Source organism: Sphaerodactylus townsendi, linkage group LG16, assembly GCF_021028975.2.
Source record: "Sphaerodactylus townsendi isolate TG3544 linkage group LG16, MPM_Stown_v2.3, whole genome shotgun sequence".
Classification (NCBI taxonomy): domain Eukaryota; kingdom Metazoa; phylum Chordata; class Lepidosauria; order Squamata; family Sphaerodactylidae; genus Sphaerodactylus; species Sphaerodactylus townsendi.
Genome location: NC_059440.1, coordinates 16,625,719 through 16,644,287, shown reverse-complemented (window position 1 = coordinate 16,644,287; position 18,569 = coordinate 16,625,719). Strand labels below are relative to the sequence as shown.

Here is an 18,569-nt window from a genome sequence, read left to right as displayed (position 1 = left end):
AGCCCCTGCCAGTATGGCGGGTGATGGGAATTGTAGTCCATAACATCTGGAGTGCCAAAGGTTCACCACCACTGACTTATGGTCTACTCAGACTTAAGGTTGATCTAGGCCTTTCGCGTATGCTGCTGCCAGATCTTGCGAGTCTTCAAAGATTAAAACTAGCCCGTTGAATTACACTGGGAAACAAGTGCAATTTTTAACAGACAAGCCAACGTTTTTCATGAATGTGTTTGTCCAATGCTAGTCAAAAGGCAACTGGCTATAACCTATGCAACCTAATATATTTCCAAATAACCTTCAAGGGTGGTCCTATGCAGAGTGTTTTTTACAGCAGTCCAACTGGGAAGGGTCAGATAGGCGGCCGGATCAGCAGATTTCGAGAGTGAAGAAAAGTTACGGATTAGCTGTTAAATTATAAAGGGCACTCCGACTTCTCCAAGAGCCACAATGGGTCCATGACTCATAAACAGCACCCATAAACAGTAGATCCCATAAAAACACATGGACCCCAACCCTCCAATCAGAGTAATGAGAATCTGCCTTCCCAATACCCTTTCTCAACTATTGGGAGATAACCAGCTAGCACCTGCTCTCTGAAGTTGAGGTACAGCTGCTAACCAGTGGTTCTCAACCTTCCTAATGCCGCGACCCTTTAATACAGTTCCTCATGTTGTGGTGACCCCCAACCCTAACATTTATATATTTTATAGATGGAGAACACTGATGCAGAGAGTCTTAGGCAACTACTGTGAAAGGGTCATTCAACCCCCAAAGGGGTCCCGACCCACAGGTTGAGAACCACTGTGCTAAGCAGAGCATGGGAATGTTAGCGGATTTCTTCTTACCTCACACAAACAACACCCTCCAACAGTCAAAATGACAGACTACTACCTGCTGAAGCAGTAGCACAGATTCTAAGAGCTTGATAACATTCCCCTCCCCCCTCCCCCCCCTCCTTCCCAACTGTCACAGATAAGCCAAAGGTAAACACACACCTCATTTTACACAGCCCAACTAGTCAGAGCGCTGAAACCCCAAACCATTTCCTCTTGGCACCTTGAGACACAACAAAGGGACGACGTTGCAAAACTATTCCAAAGGCAGAACGCCCACATACAAAAAAAAAAACCCACGTACACACACATCACTTTGTTCTCTTCCAAAGCAGGGGGGAAACTCTACTAACTTGGCAATGGATGTGTTTCTGTGTCACTTTAACAGATGCTACAATATATCTTGGCCATTGTGATTATTGTATAAAGAAACCTACTATTTATACTATGCCCAATGGTTTAAAAACATAAACATATACACAAAGAAAGTGCAAATGCTCTATTTATGTGCAAAGGTGCCTAAAACATACAGACATATATACTAATTCCTATATTGTGAAACTTATTTCCTAATACTGATACAAATTTCATTTCTTTTTAAAGAACATTTAAGTCCTCTTAAATCACCAGAGTCCTAAAAAGAATGGATTTTCAACATTATCTTGAATGTTCACAACTTGGAGATAATTTATACATGTTCCAGACCAAAATTATTTTATTTATTTATATTTATTTATATTTATTTATTTATATTTCAACCTCCTTTTTTATTTATATTTCAACCGCCAAGGGGCTCAGGGAGGTGAACAATGGTCATAAAGACAATAAAATCACAAAGTAAATATACAGTATTAAAAACAGATATGCATGTATAATTAGGACTCTGGTGATTTCGAAGGACTTAAATGTTCTTTAAAAAAGAAATGAAATTTCTATCTGTATTATGAAATAAATGGTACAATATAGGAATTAGTGTGTGTGTGTGTGTGTGTGTGTGTGTGTGTGTATATATATATATATATATATGTACATTTTAGGCACGTTATTGCACATAAATAGAGCACTTGCACTTACTTGCTTTGTGTATATGCTTCTGTTTTAAGCCATTTGGCACAGTGTAAATAGTAGGTCACTTTGACAGAAGCGCAGAGGTTATGCTTGTCAAAAACTCCAAAGCACAATCCCTCAGCCCCTCTTATAACCTACTCCACTAAAATATACAATTGTTAGAAAAGCAGAATCTTTTTTTTTTTTAAGATTCAAAAGCTTTTGGGGTCTTGCATACATAAGCTTCCTCAGAAAACTCTTTGGTCACAGGAGGCAAGCTATGAAAGCTATGAAATACAAGCTATGAAAATCTACTGCTCCAATATCTGAGCATCCACAGAGGAAATAATTTTGTTTATAGCCAGCAAACAACCTTTGACTCACTGCCAGGTTTGACCTTGATACTTCACATGAATTAAGGCTAGCCACATATGTGAATTATCTTGAACTTATCCCAAACCAAGAACTGAATGTAACTGTGTTTGCCAAGAGTGGGTAATCTAAACAATGGAACATCTCATTTTTGATTGTAAGATGCCGACATCGGAATGTGAAAACTTTATTAGCCCTATAAAATCTTCCAGGCAGAGATAGGAAATCCATTGTTTCTATATTGACAACTGGATTACACTGACGGTTGCTAAGTTTGCACACTGTTTAGTTAATAAGTTAAATGGAAATTTCCAATAGCTAGATTTTACTGTTTTGTTTGACGTAGAAAAGTTTTTGTTCGATGGTTTATGATTTCATCTTGTAAACTGAGTTTTTAATATTTTGATACATTTTTGGACTGGCCAAATGACCATAATAAACAAAGCCTCGAATTTCCAGGCTTGCTTTTTAAAACGCTAACTCTTCCACTCCTGGCACAGAAACAGAAGGGAAGAGATTTCCCATAAAGTGACTTACTACAGCCCCTAAAAAGTTCAGTGGAAACTTGGAAGGAAGGATCAAAGCGATGACACAATGCAGTAATTCCCACATGTCACCAAACAGCCCCCAAGACATTTCTCAGTGAAGAATCCCATGAACGTAAGGCGACGCCGTGGACATCTGATACCCAGAAATTACACCACTTGCCAAACAACACAGGGCAGACCTGCAACACAAGTTGAATTAGCAGTCTATTCCCATCCATTTTACTCCAGGAGCAGAGCTGCAATATCTGTATCAACATGGTGGGCCTTTAGCAGAGCTGCCAATTAAGACCATGTGGAGATGAAGTAATTTTGAAGTTTAAGTTCCAGCAGGAGGAAAGTGCTCCTGTTTAAAAATGCATTTGCATCCACACTCTCCTGGGAAGCTTAAGGCTCCAGCTCACATTCACTTCCTATGAGCGCAGATCTGTTTCTCTGTTTACCCAAGTAGTAAACAGGAAATATTGAGCAGGCCAACACCACAACATCTGACTGCTCCTGACACAGGGACAGAACAGGCGGTTGTGTGTGTTTGTTACTCCCACAATCTGTACTTCCAGGTCTTACAACTCTTCTCTGCTCCCATAGCTAAGGCCATCAGACTGCGGCTGCCCATTCATCCCACACACCACAGAAGGTTCAAATTGCACTCTTGAAGCAAACAGAGACTTTCTCTGCTTCTTTCCCAATCGCCCCACAGCCTCCTTCCAATCCCCACAAGCTGCAGCCTCCTCAATCCTGCAGGAGAAAGCCCCCCCTCATCTACCACAAAGCTACAGCTATCTGACCCCCCCCCCCTTCTACCTAAAACTTCTCACACACACTCATACAGAAGTTCCCCATCTTGCAATAAGCCCTCCTGAACAATCCAGAAATCCTTATGGGCCACTCTCCATCCTTTCCTCCGGGCAATGGAAACCCTGCCACGTTTTTTCCAACAGCCCTCCTTTGACCAAGTGGACCTCTCAACAAAGCATCACACGCCTCCCCCCAAATATCTGCCCCCTCCTCCACACCTGTTAAAGCCCCTCCCACTCCCCACTCCATACATTCTGCTGCCTGCCTTCCAAGACTGTTTCTCCATCCCACCCTCGTGCCCTCCTCGTGCACCCCTCACCGTCACCCCAATTTATTTTGCTCCATTCTTCTACTGAAGATCTCCCACTAACCCCCAAAGTCATATCAAAACGGCTGAACCCCCACCCCAAATTACTAAACCCTACCCCTATTGCCCCCAATCAAAGGCATGTCAACATGGCTGAACCCCCACCCCAAGTTACTAAACTTTATCCCTGTTGCCCCCAATCAAAGGCATGTCAACATGGCTGAACCTCCCCTCCCCAAATCACTAAACCCCTCCCCTCTATTGCCCCAGATCTACTCCCCATAAAGTCCCCCCAAAATTCTTGCCCCTCCCCATTAAGTTCTTCCTACTGGCTGCCACCCCAGTATTCAACTCCGTCCTCTTGCCCCTCCCACTGGCCACTCCTTGACCCTCCCTGACTCCCCCCTTTTTCTCCTTACATGGTACAGCCCACGAGGGTCCCCCCTTCCTTCGCCCCTCCTCACCTCCGCTTTACGTCCTCCTCCGTAGCAGGCCGAGCTTTATCTGACAGACGGCGAGAGGGGGAATGGGCGGGGTCTGGGTGGAGCGGAGGCGGAGCCCGACCTCGACGCTCCACCCCTCGCCCGCCCGTACCCATCTGCCAGCCACACAATGCGCCGCGGCAGGACCGCTGCTATGACAACGCCGGGAGGCGGAGCCGAGCGTTGGTCACGCTAGCGAGAGAGGCGGAGGCTGAAAGCAACGACGAGAGATGTGGCAGAGCGGCTGAAGCTGAGAAAGCAGCTCGGGAAGCAGCCCGCCCCCTACCTACGCGGAGGTGGCAACGCCCTCTAAAGGCGACAAAGAATTGAATCCCCTGATGTTGGGCGACAAAAATAACGGAAAATTAAAAATATTTTTAATAGATAGCAGAATCCATTTTCCAGGTTTAAAATATTTTAATTGCAGTCAGTCTTGAGTCTAAGAAAGATACTGTGAAATGGTTTCATTTACTACAGTTTTTAAAAGAAATTAACCACAAATATCCTCACGCTATTGTTGCAATCAGTGGTATCTTTTTTTTTATTGAAACCACCTTAAGGACATCTTGCCCCAACAATATTAAACGTAAAAAGACAGAAGAAATGCAAAAGGTATACATCCTTAATTTACGATATCGACAGACAGAAGACATACAGAAGATATACATCTTTAATTTCCACAATGTTGTGAGATTTACAAAGTAAGAGATACATTGAAAAGTAGCCAATGCAAACAAAAGTACAGGAAAATTGTTCAAAAGGCCAGGAAAGCGATACCTTTACAGAAGAAACAAAATTAACCGGGGGGGAGGGGGGGGGCAATGTCTCCATTCCCTCCACCAAGGGGAGATATTCTGTTCCTCGTCCATAAAACTTATGCTCCCCCACCCCACTGAATGGCAAAGCCGTACAGAGGCCAGCTGGACATACAGACTTCTCCAAAGAGGCTGTAGATCACATCTTCAGCAAAGAATGAGGGCTATGCGCAGAAACACCTTCCCCACAGTCTGAATCTCTTGGATATGGACTAGTACCCAGCCTGAAGGAAACAATGCCATAAAGCTCATATGCTTGGGTTGTTTGATCCTAATGTTATTACATTTTTATTCCACCCTTCCTCCAGGGAATTCAGAGCGGCATCCACCATTGTCTCACCTGCCCTTTTATTCTCACAACCAGCCTGTAAAGTGGATCTGTGTGAAAGAATAAGACGCCCAAGATCATCCAGTGAGCCTCAACCTTAATGGCAGCATTGAAAGGATTTCCATATCACATCTGTCCAAGGCAGCTCACTAGACAACTGGATGCAAAATATACAGCACAATGTACCCGTCCCAATAGCAGCCCGCCCAAATCTCAATCCAGCAAAATGTCTTCAATTTAAAGGCAGAAGTCGAATGTTGTTTGGTCTTGCGCCAGAACTCACAGATCACAACTGCACCACCGAAAAAGGATAACCACCCCATTTCAGCAATATTTTAAACCTGGTTTTAGTCCACTAACACTAACACCCACTGATCAGCTGACTGAACCACGCAGTCTTCCAGACATGAATATTTGGAGAGAAACATTCTGTTCATTGAGAACATTTTTATACAGTTAATCATACTCCTAATATTCCAGAAATAGGAGCAACCCTATCCTGGCTTGGGACTTCCCATAAACTCCAGTGATTCAGCACTTCCCAGCAAATTCTAGCTGTGCTATAGTTAAATGGTGATTCCCTGTTCGGCGCAATCTTTGTAAAAAGCCAGAGAAAGTGCTTGATGTCCAATCCACGCCATACTGGGGTGAGCTCTTGCCAAATGAACTGGTAATTCTGTGCCTGGACTGAACCACTTCAAACTGCAGGTAGGCACTGAGAGCCGGTACAGTGTACTGGTTATAGTGTAGATTGGAATCCCCACTGTGCCATGGAGCATCTTTCATTACAGTCCTTCTCCAGATGTTAACAAGCACCTTCCATTGGTTCCCAGTTCTCAAGGTCCAGCTCTATCTGAATCCCAACTGGCTATAAATATAAGAAATACAGGAAACAGCAGTTAATTTTCAAAGTCTTAGAGGTGGCAGGGGTTCTGTCCTGCACGAGAACTGTGCAATCTACCAATGAAACAAGAGGGAGACAAGCTGCAGCCATAGGAGAAGAAACTCACCCTCTGTAGACACTCAAAAGTATGACTATATTACTAGCCAAATGCCCAGCATTGCAAATGCTGGAGCAGAAGTAAGACATCTTTATACAACCACAAGACCCGGGAGAGCATCCATTAATTACCACTCATCTATTTTTGCCTTGAAAAATGCAATAGGAACAATGGGCACCAGACCCTACTGCTGTCTGCATAGCCCAGTCCCCTGATTTGCGTACTTCCGCTCTGGGTCCCCTTTTTTACATTCCTTGCAGGAGAACCATGTTGGATTCCAGTGCTGAATCCTTTGCATACAAAAACTACCTGCAAACAGCAAACTCTCTCAGCCCCATCCACCTCACAAGGTGTCTGTTGTTGGTAGAGGAAGGGAAAGGAGTTTGTAAGCCCCTTTGAGTCTCCTTACAGGAAAGTAAGGGAGGTATAAATCCAAACTCCTCCTCCTCTTCTTCTCATAGTGCATGTGTGTATGTTCTGGACTCATACACACACACCCATTGGTGTGGCAGCTCTTCCTTTTTGCTGCTGGAAACAGTTGTTTTGCTTTTCAGTGCTTCCTTCCTTGGACGTCCCTTCAAGATTGGTAACTATCCATCATCCCTGAAACTCTATTCAACTTCTTCCCTCTTCTATCAGTCGGCTCTTGTATGCTTTCTATACGTATGTGCTGAAAACATTGTTTAAAGCATAGCTCTTGTTCTACTATTTTCATTCTCCAATAAAACCAATGCTAACTATACAGTTGCCTGCTCATTTGAGAGTTTTTACCCAGGACTCCTCTGGTATACATAGGCTACTGATCCCAGTTACTCCCTCTTTGTCTCCAGCTAATTCCATCAACCAAAGTGTAGAGACTGTCTACTTAGGGCAGACGTCAGCAACCTTTACCACCCAAAGAGCCATTTGGACCCGTTTTCCACGGCCCCAAAGATCTACTGAGCCGGAGAGGCGGCTCCGCATGTAGCTGCCTCCAGTTTGGTCCCTCCACTCACCTTTCCTGAGGACATGCCCAGCTACCTCCCACCTCCAGGCCACAGAGTCGTTTATAAGGCCGCTGCTGAAAGAGCCGTGATAGCGTTCGAGCCGTGTCAGACCCCTGACTTAGGGTATCAATAGCATGCTACAGTCTAGCTAACCTGTGAGGATTATGGCAGGGGGCCAATAACCCTGGGTCCAAGCAGGCTTTCACACATATGCATCCCTTTATTACTAGTATTCTGTAACCAAGCCAAGAGAAACAGGCTCTAGTGCTTCCTTTCACTATAAGTAATGCTCTACAGATCAAATGAGAAACGCAAATTGTGAGCAATTTTCCAGCCAGTGCTTCTGCACACTCGAAGGCGCTGCCTTCATATCGAAACTACCTGAGGCCCATTCTGCACATGCAGAATAATGCATTTTCAATGCACTTTGAAGCTAGATTTTACTGTGCGGAACAGCAACATCCACTTGCAAACAATTGTGAAAAGTGGATTGAAAGTGCATTATTCTGCATGTGCGGAAGGGGCTGTAGAGAGGCCATCTTGACGCCCTCACCTGTCCGAGGGCATTTGTTAAGGATGCAGTTCCTCGACGGGTGCCGGTCTTCCCGCAAGATTCCTTGCTGTTCTCTAGCAGCACCCGTGTACTGGGCACAAAACTCCAGGAACGACCCAGCGCTGGTTTGGTTTGCCCACTGCTGGCGTCTCGAGTCACGTGATTGGTCACCTGAAAGAAAATGACTGGTTCCATCACTGCGACTGCACCACGGCTCTGCGTGTCAAAAAGGTTGGCAAACCAGTTATCCCATGAAGAAAAGAAGAAGAGAGTTCTGAGAGACATAAACCAAGGACTCACATAACCAGGGACAACAAGGACCATATATAAGAACAAAATGTTGTGCTTAGATCATACTTAGACTTGAAAACTTCAGCTGCAATTTAAGCGGCTGTCAGTCTGAACCATAACAGATGTAAGCAAGTTCCACAAACAACCTTAGTTGTAATATTTTAATTTTATTTTTTAAAAAGAAAAGAAATATTTTGTGGCTCGTGAGTGGGAAAACACCTGTTTTGCAAGCAGATGATCCCAAATTCAATCCCCGGCAGCTGCCTGGGACTCTGGAAAGTTGTTTCCAGTCAGATAGACAAGACTGAGTTAGAGGACTCGTACATTCATTCATTAGAGGACTTGTACATTCATAACTAGGGAGGGAAATGAGAGCAGCACTCACCACAACAGCCACCCCAAGCTCCTTGGCCAGCGTCTTCAGCTCGCGAGCCACATGCATCAGGAGGGCCATGCCTATAGAAAGAAATAGTCATTGGCCCCTTCCAGACATGCAGGTATTAATTTATGTTTTTAAACCACTTCCACAATCTATTTGGTAAGTGGCTATTCCAAGACAGCTTCAAAGCATAATTGAAAGCAGCTTGCGCGCATTATTCTGCATGAATGAGCCACAGTCTCCAGAATCCTGTTAGAACGGTATTTTTCCCACAGAGTAAGGTTTTTCGCAACAAAGTCATCTCGCTACAAACAGAATGCAGTCAGGGTTTCCAAAAATCAGAATCTGGTAGCTCATGATATTTTGGAAGGAGTACTACTTTCATAACGTAATGTGTGTTTCAGGTATACAGTAAGGCCCCCCCCCCCAAACCCCTCATTGCCAGTTGACCTTACCTGCATATATCTCTAGCCCAGGGGTCTGCAACCTGAGCCTCTCCAGATGCTCATGGACTACAATTCTCACCAGCCCCTGCCAGCATGGCTAATTGGCTATGCTGGCAGGGGCTGATGGGATTTGTAGTCCATGAACATCTGGAGAGGCACAGATAGCAGACCCCTGCTCTAGCCAATAGCTGAATTACTAAGATGACATGGAATGTTAACAAACATTCTCATGGCCGGAGGTGAAGGGCCAAGGGCAGCTTGTTGATAAACAATGCAAAGACAAGGAAAGAGGTTGGGGGGGGGGAGGGAGAGAGAGAGATTCTCACCTTTTAGGATAGGAAGGGCAAGTGGCCTGTTTTTTACATTGTTGCTCTTTAAAGCACGCAGAACATCAATAGTGTCGTATTAGACAATATTACTTAGCATTCGTAGGAAGACCGACACAGAGAGACACATCTGCTACTCACCATCAGGCTGCCGGCTTCCCAAAAGAGGGTAAATCACAGAGGAGACAGAATCTACCACAAGAATCTTCACTGGTGCGGATGCACTTATAACCTGCAGAAAGACATTGGGAACCAAAAGGTAACTGAGCCAGGCTGAAGAAACCCAGTCCAGATACCAGTGAAGAACAAAGGAGGATAGCCAGATGCTCTTTCCTTGAGAGCCAGGGTGGTGTAGTAGTTAAGAGCAGATGCCTCTAATCTGGAGAACCGGGTTTGATTCCTCGCTCCACCACTTGAGCTGTGGAGGCTTATCTGGTGAACCAGATTAGCTTGTGCACTCCAGCACATGCCAGCTGGGTGACCTTGAGCTAGTCACAGTTCTTCAGAGGTCTCTCAACCCCACCTATCTCACAGAGTGTTTGTTGGTGGGGGGGAGGGAAGGGAAAGGAGATTGTAAGCTCCTTTGAGTCTCCTTACAGGAGAGAAACGGGGGATATAAAGCCAAACTCCTCTTCTTATTTCTTTGTTTCTTGCAAAATAAACCTCTGAGATTATCGGGGGCTACAATCTGAGAGGTTCCCACCTCCTGAGCCACGGTACTCCGGAACTCGTGCAAGACATCCAACAGCTTGTAGGCGTCGAACACTCGAACAACCTGGACCCTTTGAAGTGCCTCCATCTGTAAAGAGAAGGGGATAAGACAAGCAGGGGACACAGGCAACAAGGGGCACTGTATCCTGTACGCAGAAAGCCATATGGAAGAGCACGTTTGAATGCAAGACAGGAGCATCAATATCATCTCATTTCCCTCGTTTATACCCTGCCTCAAAGTGGACCTAAGGCAACTTACATCACTCCCCTCCCCTCCATTTTATCCTCAAAATAACCTTGCAAGGTAGATTAGACTGAGGCTCCTTCCGCACACGCAGAATAATACACTTTCAGTCCACTTTCACAATTGTTTGCAAGTGGATTTTGCTATTCTGCACAGCTGCAAAGTGTATTGAAAGTGCATTCTTCTGCATGTGCAGGAGAGGCCTGAGAGTATGTGCCTGGTCTAATGTCACCCAGGAAGTTTCTGGAGCACAGAAGGGAGTTGGAACCGTGCCCACTGAAGAAGAGTTGATTGTTAAACCCCAATTATCTCTACCTTTAAGCAGTTTCAAAGCAGCTTACAAACTCCTTCCCTTCCCCTCCCCACAACAGGCACTTTCCTGCTTTCCGCCTAGCAAGCAGGGAATGTTTTGAAGACATTTTAGGGGGAAAGAAATGCTATTTAGCATCTTCCAAATGAAATGTTTTGAGGAAAAAAATAAAACATGTTTTCCGGACATTTGGAGGAAAAAACTGCAGGATTCCACCCCTAAATCCAAACTTCACATACACGCTACAGGGGTCAGTGCTATCAGTCACAGACCAGGAAAGGGATTTAGGCATCTTAGTTGATAGTTCCATGGGAATGTCAACTCAATGCATGGCAGCTGTGAAAAAGGCAAACTCTATGCTGGGGATCATTAGGAAAGGAATTGATAATAAACTGCAAAGATTGTCATGCCCTTATATAAAGCAGTAGCATCAGCATTCTGAGTACTGTGTCCGTTCTGGTCACAAGATCTCAAAAGGATATTGAGGAGATAGAAAAAGTGCAGAGAAGGGCAACAAGGATGATTGAGGGACTGAGCACCTTCCCTGGAGGAGAGGCTGCATGCTGGGGACTCCTTTAGTTTGGGAGAGGAGGCAGCTGAGGGGGATGCATTTCGAAGTCTACAAAATTATGCATGGGTAGAAATGTCGATAGAGAAAGAAATTTCTTCTACAATATTTTGTAAATCCAGGGGCATTCATTGAAAATGCTGGGGAAGAATTAGGATGTGCTGTCAATTTCTTCACGCAACGCAGATTGGTGTTTGGAATATGCTGCCACAGAGTGGTGGATGGCCACTAACCTGGATAGCTTTAAAAGGGCTGACAGATTTTGTGATGGTAGTCAATTTATGGCTACCAATCTTGATCCCCTTGATCTGAGATTGCAAATGCCTAACAGACCAGGTGATCAGAGCAACAGCCACAGAAGGCCATGCTCACATCCTGCTACGTGAGCTCCCAAAGGCACCTGGTGGGCCACTGCGAGTAGCAGAGAGCTGGACTAGATGGACTTTGGTCTGATCCAGCTGGCTTGTTCTTATGTTCTTATGTTCTTATGTAAATGTTTTGTTTTCTGACCTGAAAATGTTTCATTTGTGTTGTGCGGAATGGGCCTCTGTGATGGGACTGAGAGAGTTCTGAGAGAACTGTGACTGGCCCAAGGTCCCCCGGAAGGCTTTATGGGTAGCAGTGATGAAATAAGCCTGGTTCACCAGATTAGAGTCCACTGCTCATGTGGAAGAGCTGGGAATCAAACTCAGTTCTCCAGATAAGAGTCTGTTCCTCTTAACCGCTACATCACGTTGGCTGTCACGTATATTGAAGGTATCTGCTTTGCACTGCTATGAACTAAAATGCCCATCCTGTGTTTCTGGGCACAGGCACGTAAGGACGCTTTCCAACCCTCTTGAGCGAACACTGACCTGTCCCTCCTCAGTCTCCGTCCTGCGCTGGAACAGCTGCATTAAGCGAGTGGCTGTGAACCCTGCTGTGGAATCAATATACAAAACATGCTGCTTGAGGCTTTCAGAGACGTTTGCTGCTATGTGGAGGCACACCTAGAAACGGAGAGGAAGATAACGGAGTAAAATCAGGATGCCAGGAAAAAAAAAAAAAAAGAAGAAGAAGAAGAAGAAGAAGAAGAAGAAGAAGAAGAAGAAGAAGAAGAAGAAGAAGAAGAAGAAGAAGAAGAAGAAGAAGAAGACATATTAAATCCCCCCCTTTCTCTCCTGTAGGAGACTACACAAAAAGGGGCTTACAATCTCCTTGCCCTTCCCCCCCCCCCTCACAACAAACACCCTGTGAGGGGGGTGTGGAGCTGAGAGGAGTCTTCTAGAGCTGTGATCTCAGCCCAAGGTCACCCAGCTGGCGTGTGTGGGAGTGCACAGGCTAATCTGAATTCCCCAGATAAGCCTCCACAGCTCAAGCAGCAGAGCGGGGAATCAAACCTGGTTCCTCTCCAGATTAGAATGCACCTGCTCTTAATCACCAGCAAGACCAGAACATTTTATTTAAAACAGGGCAAGAATAATGCGGACTATCTTTTGCCAAATGTTTCACTCTAAAGCCCACATACCTGAGTTTTGCCACTCCCGGGGGCTCCTGTGAGCTCCATCACCTCCCCGGTGTACAAGCCCCCATCCAGAAGTGTGTCGAAACTAAAAAACAAAAAAGGAACAGACAAGGGACCAAAAAGAAATTCAGAACATGGTCACCCCTTGCAATTCATTCCAGAGATTAACAGTGCCATCCGAAGCAGAGTATTGTGTGTGTGTGTTAGACTGAGTCACAGCTGACTTACGACAACCCCGTAGGGTTTTCAAGGCAAGAGACGTTTGGAGGTGGTTTGCCATTGCCTGCCTCTGAATGGGCTGAGAGAGTTCTGAGAGAACTGTAACTGGCCCAAAGTCACCCAGCAGGCTTCACGTGTAAGAGCGGGGAAACTAGCCCAATTTGCCAGATTAGCATCTGCTGCTCATGTGGAGGAGTGGGAAATCAAACCCAGTTCTCCAGATTAGAGTCTGAAGTCAGTGGCCTTAACAGTTCAGGCAGTATCTTTAACTCTTATTAGAATGGCACTGTTAGTTCCCCCCCCTTTCCTTCAAGGAGGCTTAGAATATAAAAATACAAGGGGCAAAAAACAGATTCGAAAAGACTTGCAACATAAACAGACCAGGAAGATTAGAATTAAAAACGGCAGCACATAAACAAAGATTCAACACACACGAGGCCAAGGTGGGCTTGCACCTTTTCAGCAACTGGTGTGATATCATAGCTAAAAGATTCCATCATGGTCAGGGCAGGCCCTAGTTCAAATCGTACCACCTCTACAAGCTAGTTCACTAGGGCTGCAGCTCTCTGCAAACCAGAGTTGGTCTCCCATTGCTTCACAACAAGGCCTTCCATTCAAGTCCATGCCTGGTTGTTGGGACCTGCACCTCCAGTTCTGTTGGACAAATCTCATAGGAGATGCAGAGGTGACTCCCAAGGACTGCAAGATGGTGTTTTTCTACTGGCTTTTGTTGTTGGCAACATACAAAGAGGATCGCTCTTAAGCCTGTGTTCATTGTAATGAACTTCCTACAAAAATCAGTGGAAGATACTGGCCATTATTCTCCACAGACAGCACAGAAACATTGCACTCAGAGGAATATAAGATCTAATTTAAAGTCAGAATTGACAGTAAGGATTTGGAGAGGACCAAGCCTCCTTGCCTTTTGTTCCCCGTGGACAAGATGGCGGTGGAACTCTTGAGGTCTTCATAGAGATTGGCACCATTGACAGGGAAGGAAGAAAACTGAGCCAGCAACACACGTCGAACGGCAACCAAGGCCTTTAGAGAAGAAAATAGGTTATATACTTGAGGAAAAACAACCCCGCATGGAAAAAGAAAAAGTATACACCCTATATAAAAGGGATCGCTGACAAGACAGGAAACTTAATGAAAAAAAATAGAACCCATAGTTACGTTGCTCTGCTGCCTAAAAGACTGTGTATGTCTTAGCCACAGATGAGAGTAAATTTATTATTAGTTTCTCTCACAGAATCAGCAAGATCTCCAAACTTTAGTAGTAAACAGACCACAGTGCAGTTATCATTGCTCTGGAAGCCACTCAAAACATAAGAATGCTGAAAAACACGATCATTGTAAGACTCCCACCTTGTAGGATAAGGAACATTTCCGGGCAATCACCTCCAGATCTGAAGAGACAAGGTCCACCACTACAAAGAACAATTTTTGGAAGGAAAAAAAAAGATTGGAAATCATAATGCAGTCATTGCAAATATGAAACGCCTCTCTGTTATGGCTTTACTACATATTTATAGGTGTATGTTATTTAAACATTTAAAACATTCACACTCCAACTCTCCCTTGTGGCTCAAAGCCACTTATAATGCCAAGATTAAAAGCGTACAAAATAATAAATATCCCATCAACCCTCCTCCCACCCCAAATCCCTGCAGGTTAAACCCCATCAAAGGCTCTTAAAAATAAAATGCCTTGCTGAGTCTCCTAAAATATTCTACTGATGGCATCCACCACACCTTCACAAGAAAGACCCAACCGTTCTGCAAACTGGAAAACTTTTTTTACAAATATAAAATTATGGTTTTTAAAAAAGGAACAAACCAGTGTTAAAAGAAGAGTGGGGGGGTTGATTTCAACATGCATTACATAATTCTAGAGCGTACTGTTGGCTAAGAGAAAAAAATACAATTCAGAAAGTCTTGGATTCAAATCTAGCTTCTGACTGGATTCATCCAGTGGCACCTCAGGCAAGCTACTTCCTACCTTGAGCTTCCTATCTACGGCTACTCATTCCGCGACACCCAGGGCCAATACAAGCCAAACCACTTCCTCTACAACTGCTCTTGCAAGTGGATTTTGCCATTCGGCACAGCTTCAAAGAGCACTGAAAGCAGTTTGAAAGTGCATTATTCTGCATGTGCGGAATGAGCCTGTGTTAGGAAAAGAAGGGCCATGAGATCCTTGTGGTAACCGTAATGGAAAATTTAGCATGGATCAAAGCCACTGACTCCAGGTAACGATAGCAAGTTTTGGGAAAGACCTTTCTCTGTCTGAATCCTCAGGAAGCGGTTATCTCTCAGTAGACAATATTGGACAAGTGGTCTAGCTGTCTGAATCAGTAGCAGCCTGCTTTACTTGGTCATGATCTCTACCAGACTAACATCTGATACTGGCTAAGTTTCCATGGCTCCATTTTGACCATGTGTTTTGAAATTCACAACCAAGAACCCGTAACGACAACCTTAAAGACCTTAATCTTTAGTCTATTCCAATACAAACCTGATCCAGAGCAGGATTTATATTTATTTAGTATAGTTCTTACCCTATTTTTCTCCCAAATGGGGGCCAATCGCATCTGTTCATTTAGACTGTAAGCCACTTGGGGCAGGGGCTCAACTTTCTCACTTCTGCTATTTTCCTGAATCACTGTGGATTTTGACGGTGCTATACAACAATTATTTTAAAACACGTGAAAGAAGTTTGCGGGACATTTCCAGGCGTGGGTAATTGCCTGTAAGCTTCAAAGACAACACTCCAGAGATCTGACCCAAGATTCCGTCCTAGTGTTCCTCTTCTCCCAAGGAAGTCCTGTCTTTACCTGTTTTGACACCGTTGTTCTTGAGCTGCTGGACCATCTCCGCCGTAAGACCAAGGCACAACCCCACTCGAAGAATCATGACTCTGCTGATGTTTCAACCTAGACAGACAAATACAGGGAATATAACAGTTTGGGGACTCACAAGAAAGGAGTGCAGAGAAAGCCAATGCTAACGCCAACATAAAAATCATGTTGATTTTCAATGCTATTAATAATAAATGGAATCACTGCCACCCACTGTCATAAGGAAATATGTATACCGATTCCCCCGTGGTTGTTTTTATTTAAGAGAAATGGGGCCCCAGATAAGATCCCAGTGAGGGTTACATCTGCAATGTAGGATAAAAGGAGTGTAAACCGTCTACTCATATTGTTTCCCCATCAAAAGCAACTCCATCTCTGCAGCTCCATACTTTGCCAGCCAGGAACGCAACTGCAACACCACGCAAAAGAGGCAACTATTCAATGTTAAATAAGTTCATGAATGCACCTATTACCCATACAGACAGTGCAATTCATCTATTTATTAAATTCATGTATTCTTTTCCAATGGGGACTCAAAACTGCTTACATCCTTCTCATCTCCTTCATTTTATCTTCACAACAATCCTATGAGGTAGGGTACGTGAAGAGAGTGGACTGGCCCAAGATCACCCACCAAGCTTCTGTGGCAGAATTTGGGATCCAAACCTGGGTCTCAAATACTAGTCACTTTCCTAGTACGTAGTTACCCTCATTGAACAGATCTGAGTAAGATTCTGACACCCTCTTTAGAAGGGAACTGCAAACTCTTCCGGAAGATAATACATTATAAAAATGCAAAGCAAGTTTCTAATTAAAGGTGAGAAGGTAACGAATTTTAAAATTGTAGAATGATCTCTCTAAATGATATCAGTGTTATAATTTTAATATTCAATATATTAGCATGCATATAACTTATGGATAGCTGTTTTTCTTTTTTTTCTGTCTCTCTCTCTTTTGCTTGTTCTAGATTTCCTTTGCGTGGTTACGAATTAAATTTGAGAAAATTAATACAAATATTATTTTATAAAAATCCAAAGCAAGTTTTTAACCCCTGTGAAGACCAAGTTCTCATGTTGGAAGGAAACTAAGGTCTGGGGTATATCCACTTCAGCCTGAAAGGTCTCCCATACACCACAAACCACCAGTGCAGGTGAGGGCTTTCTCCTTGACAGTTCTCTTTTCTACATGCAGGGTTTAAAAGAGGAGGATAAGGGATAGCATTCAACCACATGGACTGTGCAGCTCAGATACAGGGCTACTTACTACCTGCATGAGAAACAGACTCCAGGCAAGAGTCTCTTAGGAAATAACAATTCCTTTAAATCAGTAAATAAAGAAACAGAGAGCTCTCCAGCATAGTAGAATAATAACAATAACAACCATTAACAATAACAACTTGCTTTCCGAATAGATATTGCCTTTTGCAAAATAGCTATAAACTTTGAGCAAAGAAAAACATGCAATAGACAACAGCTCCAAGTTTAAACAGCTGCAACTACCTGGCCTGCATGCAAAAGAACAAATGCAGGAACAAGACCTAATACAAGCATTGCAAATTTCTTCCCCGTCTTGCTCTTCTCCGTAGCCACTGTTGTTCCTAGAGCGGCAAGCTCGCCTCCTCCACCCACCCACGCTTTAGTCCTTTTCCGCCACCTGCTGGGTGAACGTGGAATTTCTTTCCAATAAGAACGGTGATAGAATCACAACCTATCAAATCAGAGTATAAAGCCTCTATGTCAGAGGCAGTCTATCTGGATGCCAGTTGCCAGCAGGGGCTACCGGAGGGGGGAGGGATGATTTGACTTCTATAGCTGCCTGTTTATTGTTTAAAGGAATCAAGAAGGTGGGGTTTCTTTTGGTTAAAGAGTAATTGTCATATATTATGTTATCACAAACTGGGTGGCCAAACACAACGTAAGACCTCCTGGGATTACAGTTGGTCTCCAGATGACAGAGATCAGTTCCCCTAAAGCAAATGGCTGCTTTGGAGGGTGAAATCGATGAGATACCTCCTCTCCCTAAAACCTGCCTTCCCCAAGCTCTGCCCCATCCCCAAATCTCCAGAAATTTCCCCGCCTGTAGTTGGCAACCCTCCATAGGCTCCAGTTTTCCATCAGTGTCAAAGTGGTACCCTGTTTTCTGGTTCCTGTCCCTGATAAACTTATCTCTCCCTCTTGTCCCTATTTCATGTGGGTGAGGATGGGTCATGCCTGGTTAAAATGTCATTACAGTATGTGCATTACCAAAGTTGTCATAGCCCCGAGCTGGATAACCCAGTCTTATCAAATGTCGGAAGTGAAGCAGGGTTGGGCCAGAGCACTACTTGGATGGGAGACCACCAATAAAAGTACGGGGTCACTTTGCAAAGGCAGACGATGGCAAACCACCTGTGTTTTGTCTGGGAAAGGAAAGAAAGGTGGGGTGTAAATTCAAACTCCTCCTCCTCCTCCTCCTCCTGCTGCTGCTGCTGCTGCTGCTGCTGCTGCTGCTGCTGCTGCCTTGAAAACCATACGGGTCACCTTTAGCTGTAACAGGACAGCAACAAAAAATTTAAAAAACTGTCCTTCCTAAGCAAGATCACAATGCTGCAATGGAATCTGGGACGGGAGCAAGTTCTAGAAGCAACTGGAGACCCACCGACTGT

General features: G+C 44.3%; 2 protein-coding genes across 3 annotated transcripts in view; both read right to left on the bottom strand.

The window, feature by feature from the left end:
- RFFL (ring finger and FYVE like domain containing E3 ubiquitin protein ligase) overlaps positions 1–4,478 on the bottom strand; it is a 32,481-nt gene extending 28,003 nt beyond the window's left edge. Inside the window, exon 1 of the mRNA XM_048518993.1 lies at positions 4,367–4,478. The gene's annotated coding sequence lies outside the window, so the exon portion shown is untranslated. The remainder of the gene's footprint in view (positions 1–4,366) is intronic.
- Positions 4,479–4,781: 303 nt separating this feature from the next.
- On the bottom strand, positions 4,782–17,524 carry RAD51D (RAD51 paralog D). Of its 2 annotated transcripts, none has more exons than XM_048519528.1 (11): positions 17,430–17,524; positions 15,902–16,000; positions 14,434–14,495; positions 13,988–14,106; positions 12,850–12,931; positions 12,197–12,331; positions 10,213–10,308; positions 9,651–9,741; positions 8,744–8,814; positions 8,068–8,238; positions 4,782–6,395 (listed from the first exon to the last, which is right to left on the bottom strand). In XM_048519528.1, exons 2-11 carry the CDS (start codon positions 15,978–15,980, stop codon positions 6,333–6,335), a joined length of 969 nt encoding a protein of 322 aa, XP_048375485.1. In that variant the 5' UTR covers positions 15,981–16,000; positions 17,430–17,524; the 3' UTR covers positions 4,782–6,332. The 2 variants fall into 2 exon arrangements, with proteins under 2 accessions (XP_048375485.1, XP_048375486.1); XM_048519529.1 differs by having other exon boundaries at positions 17,425–17,522.
- Positions 17,525–18,569: the final 1,045 nt, after the last annotated feature.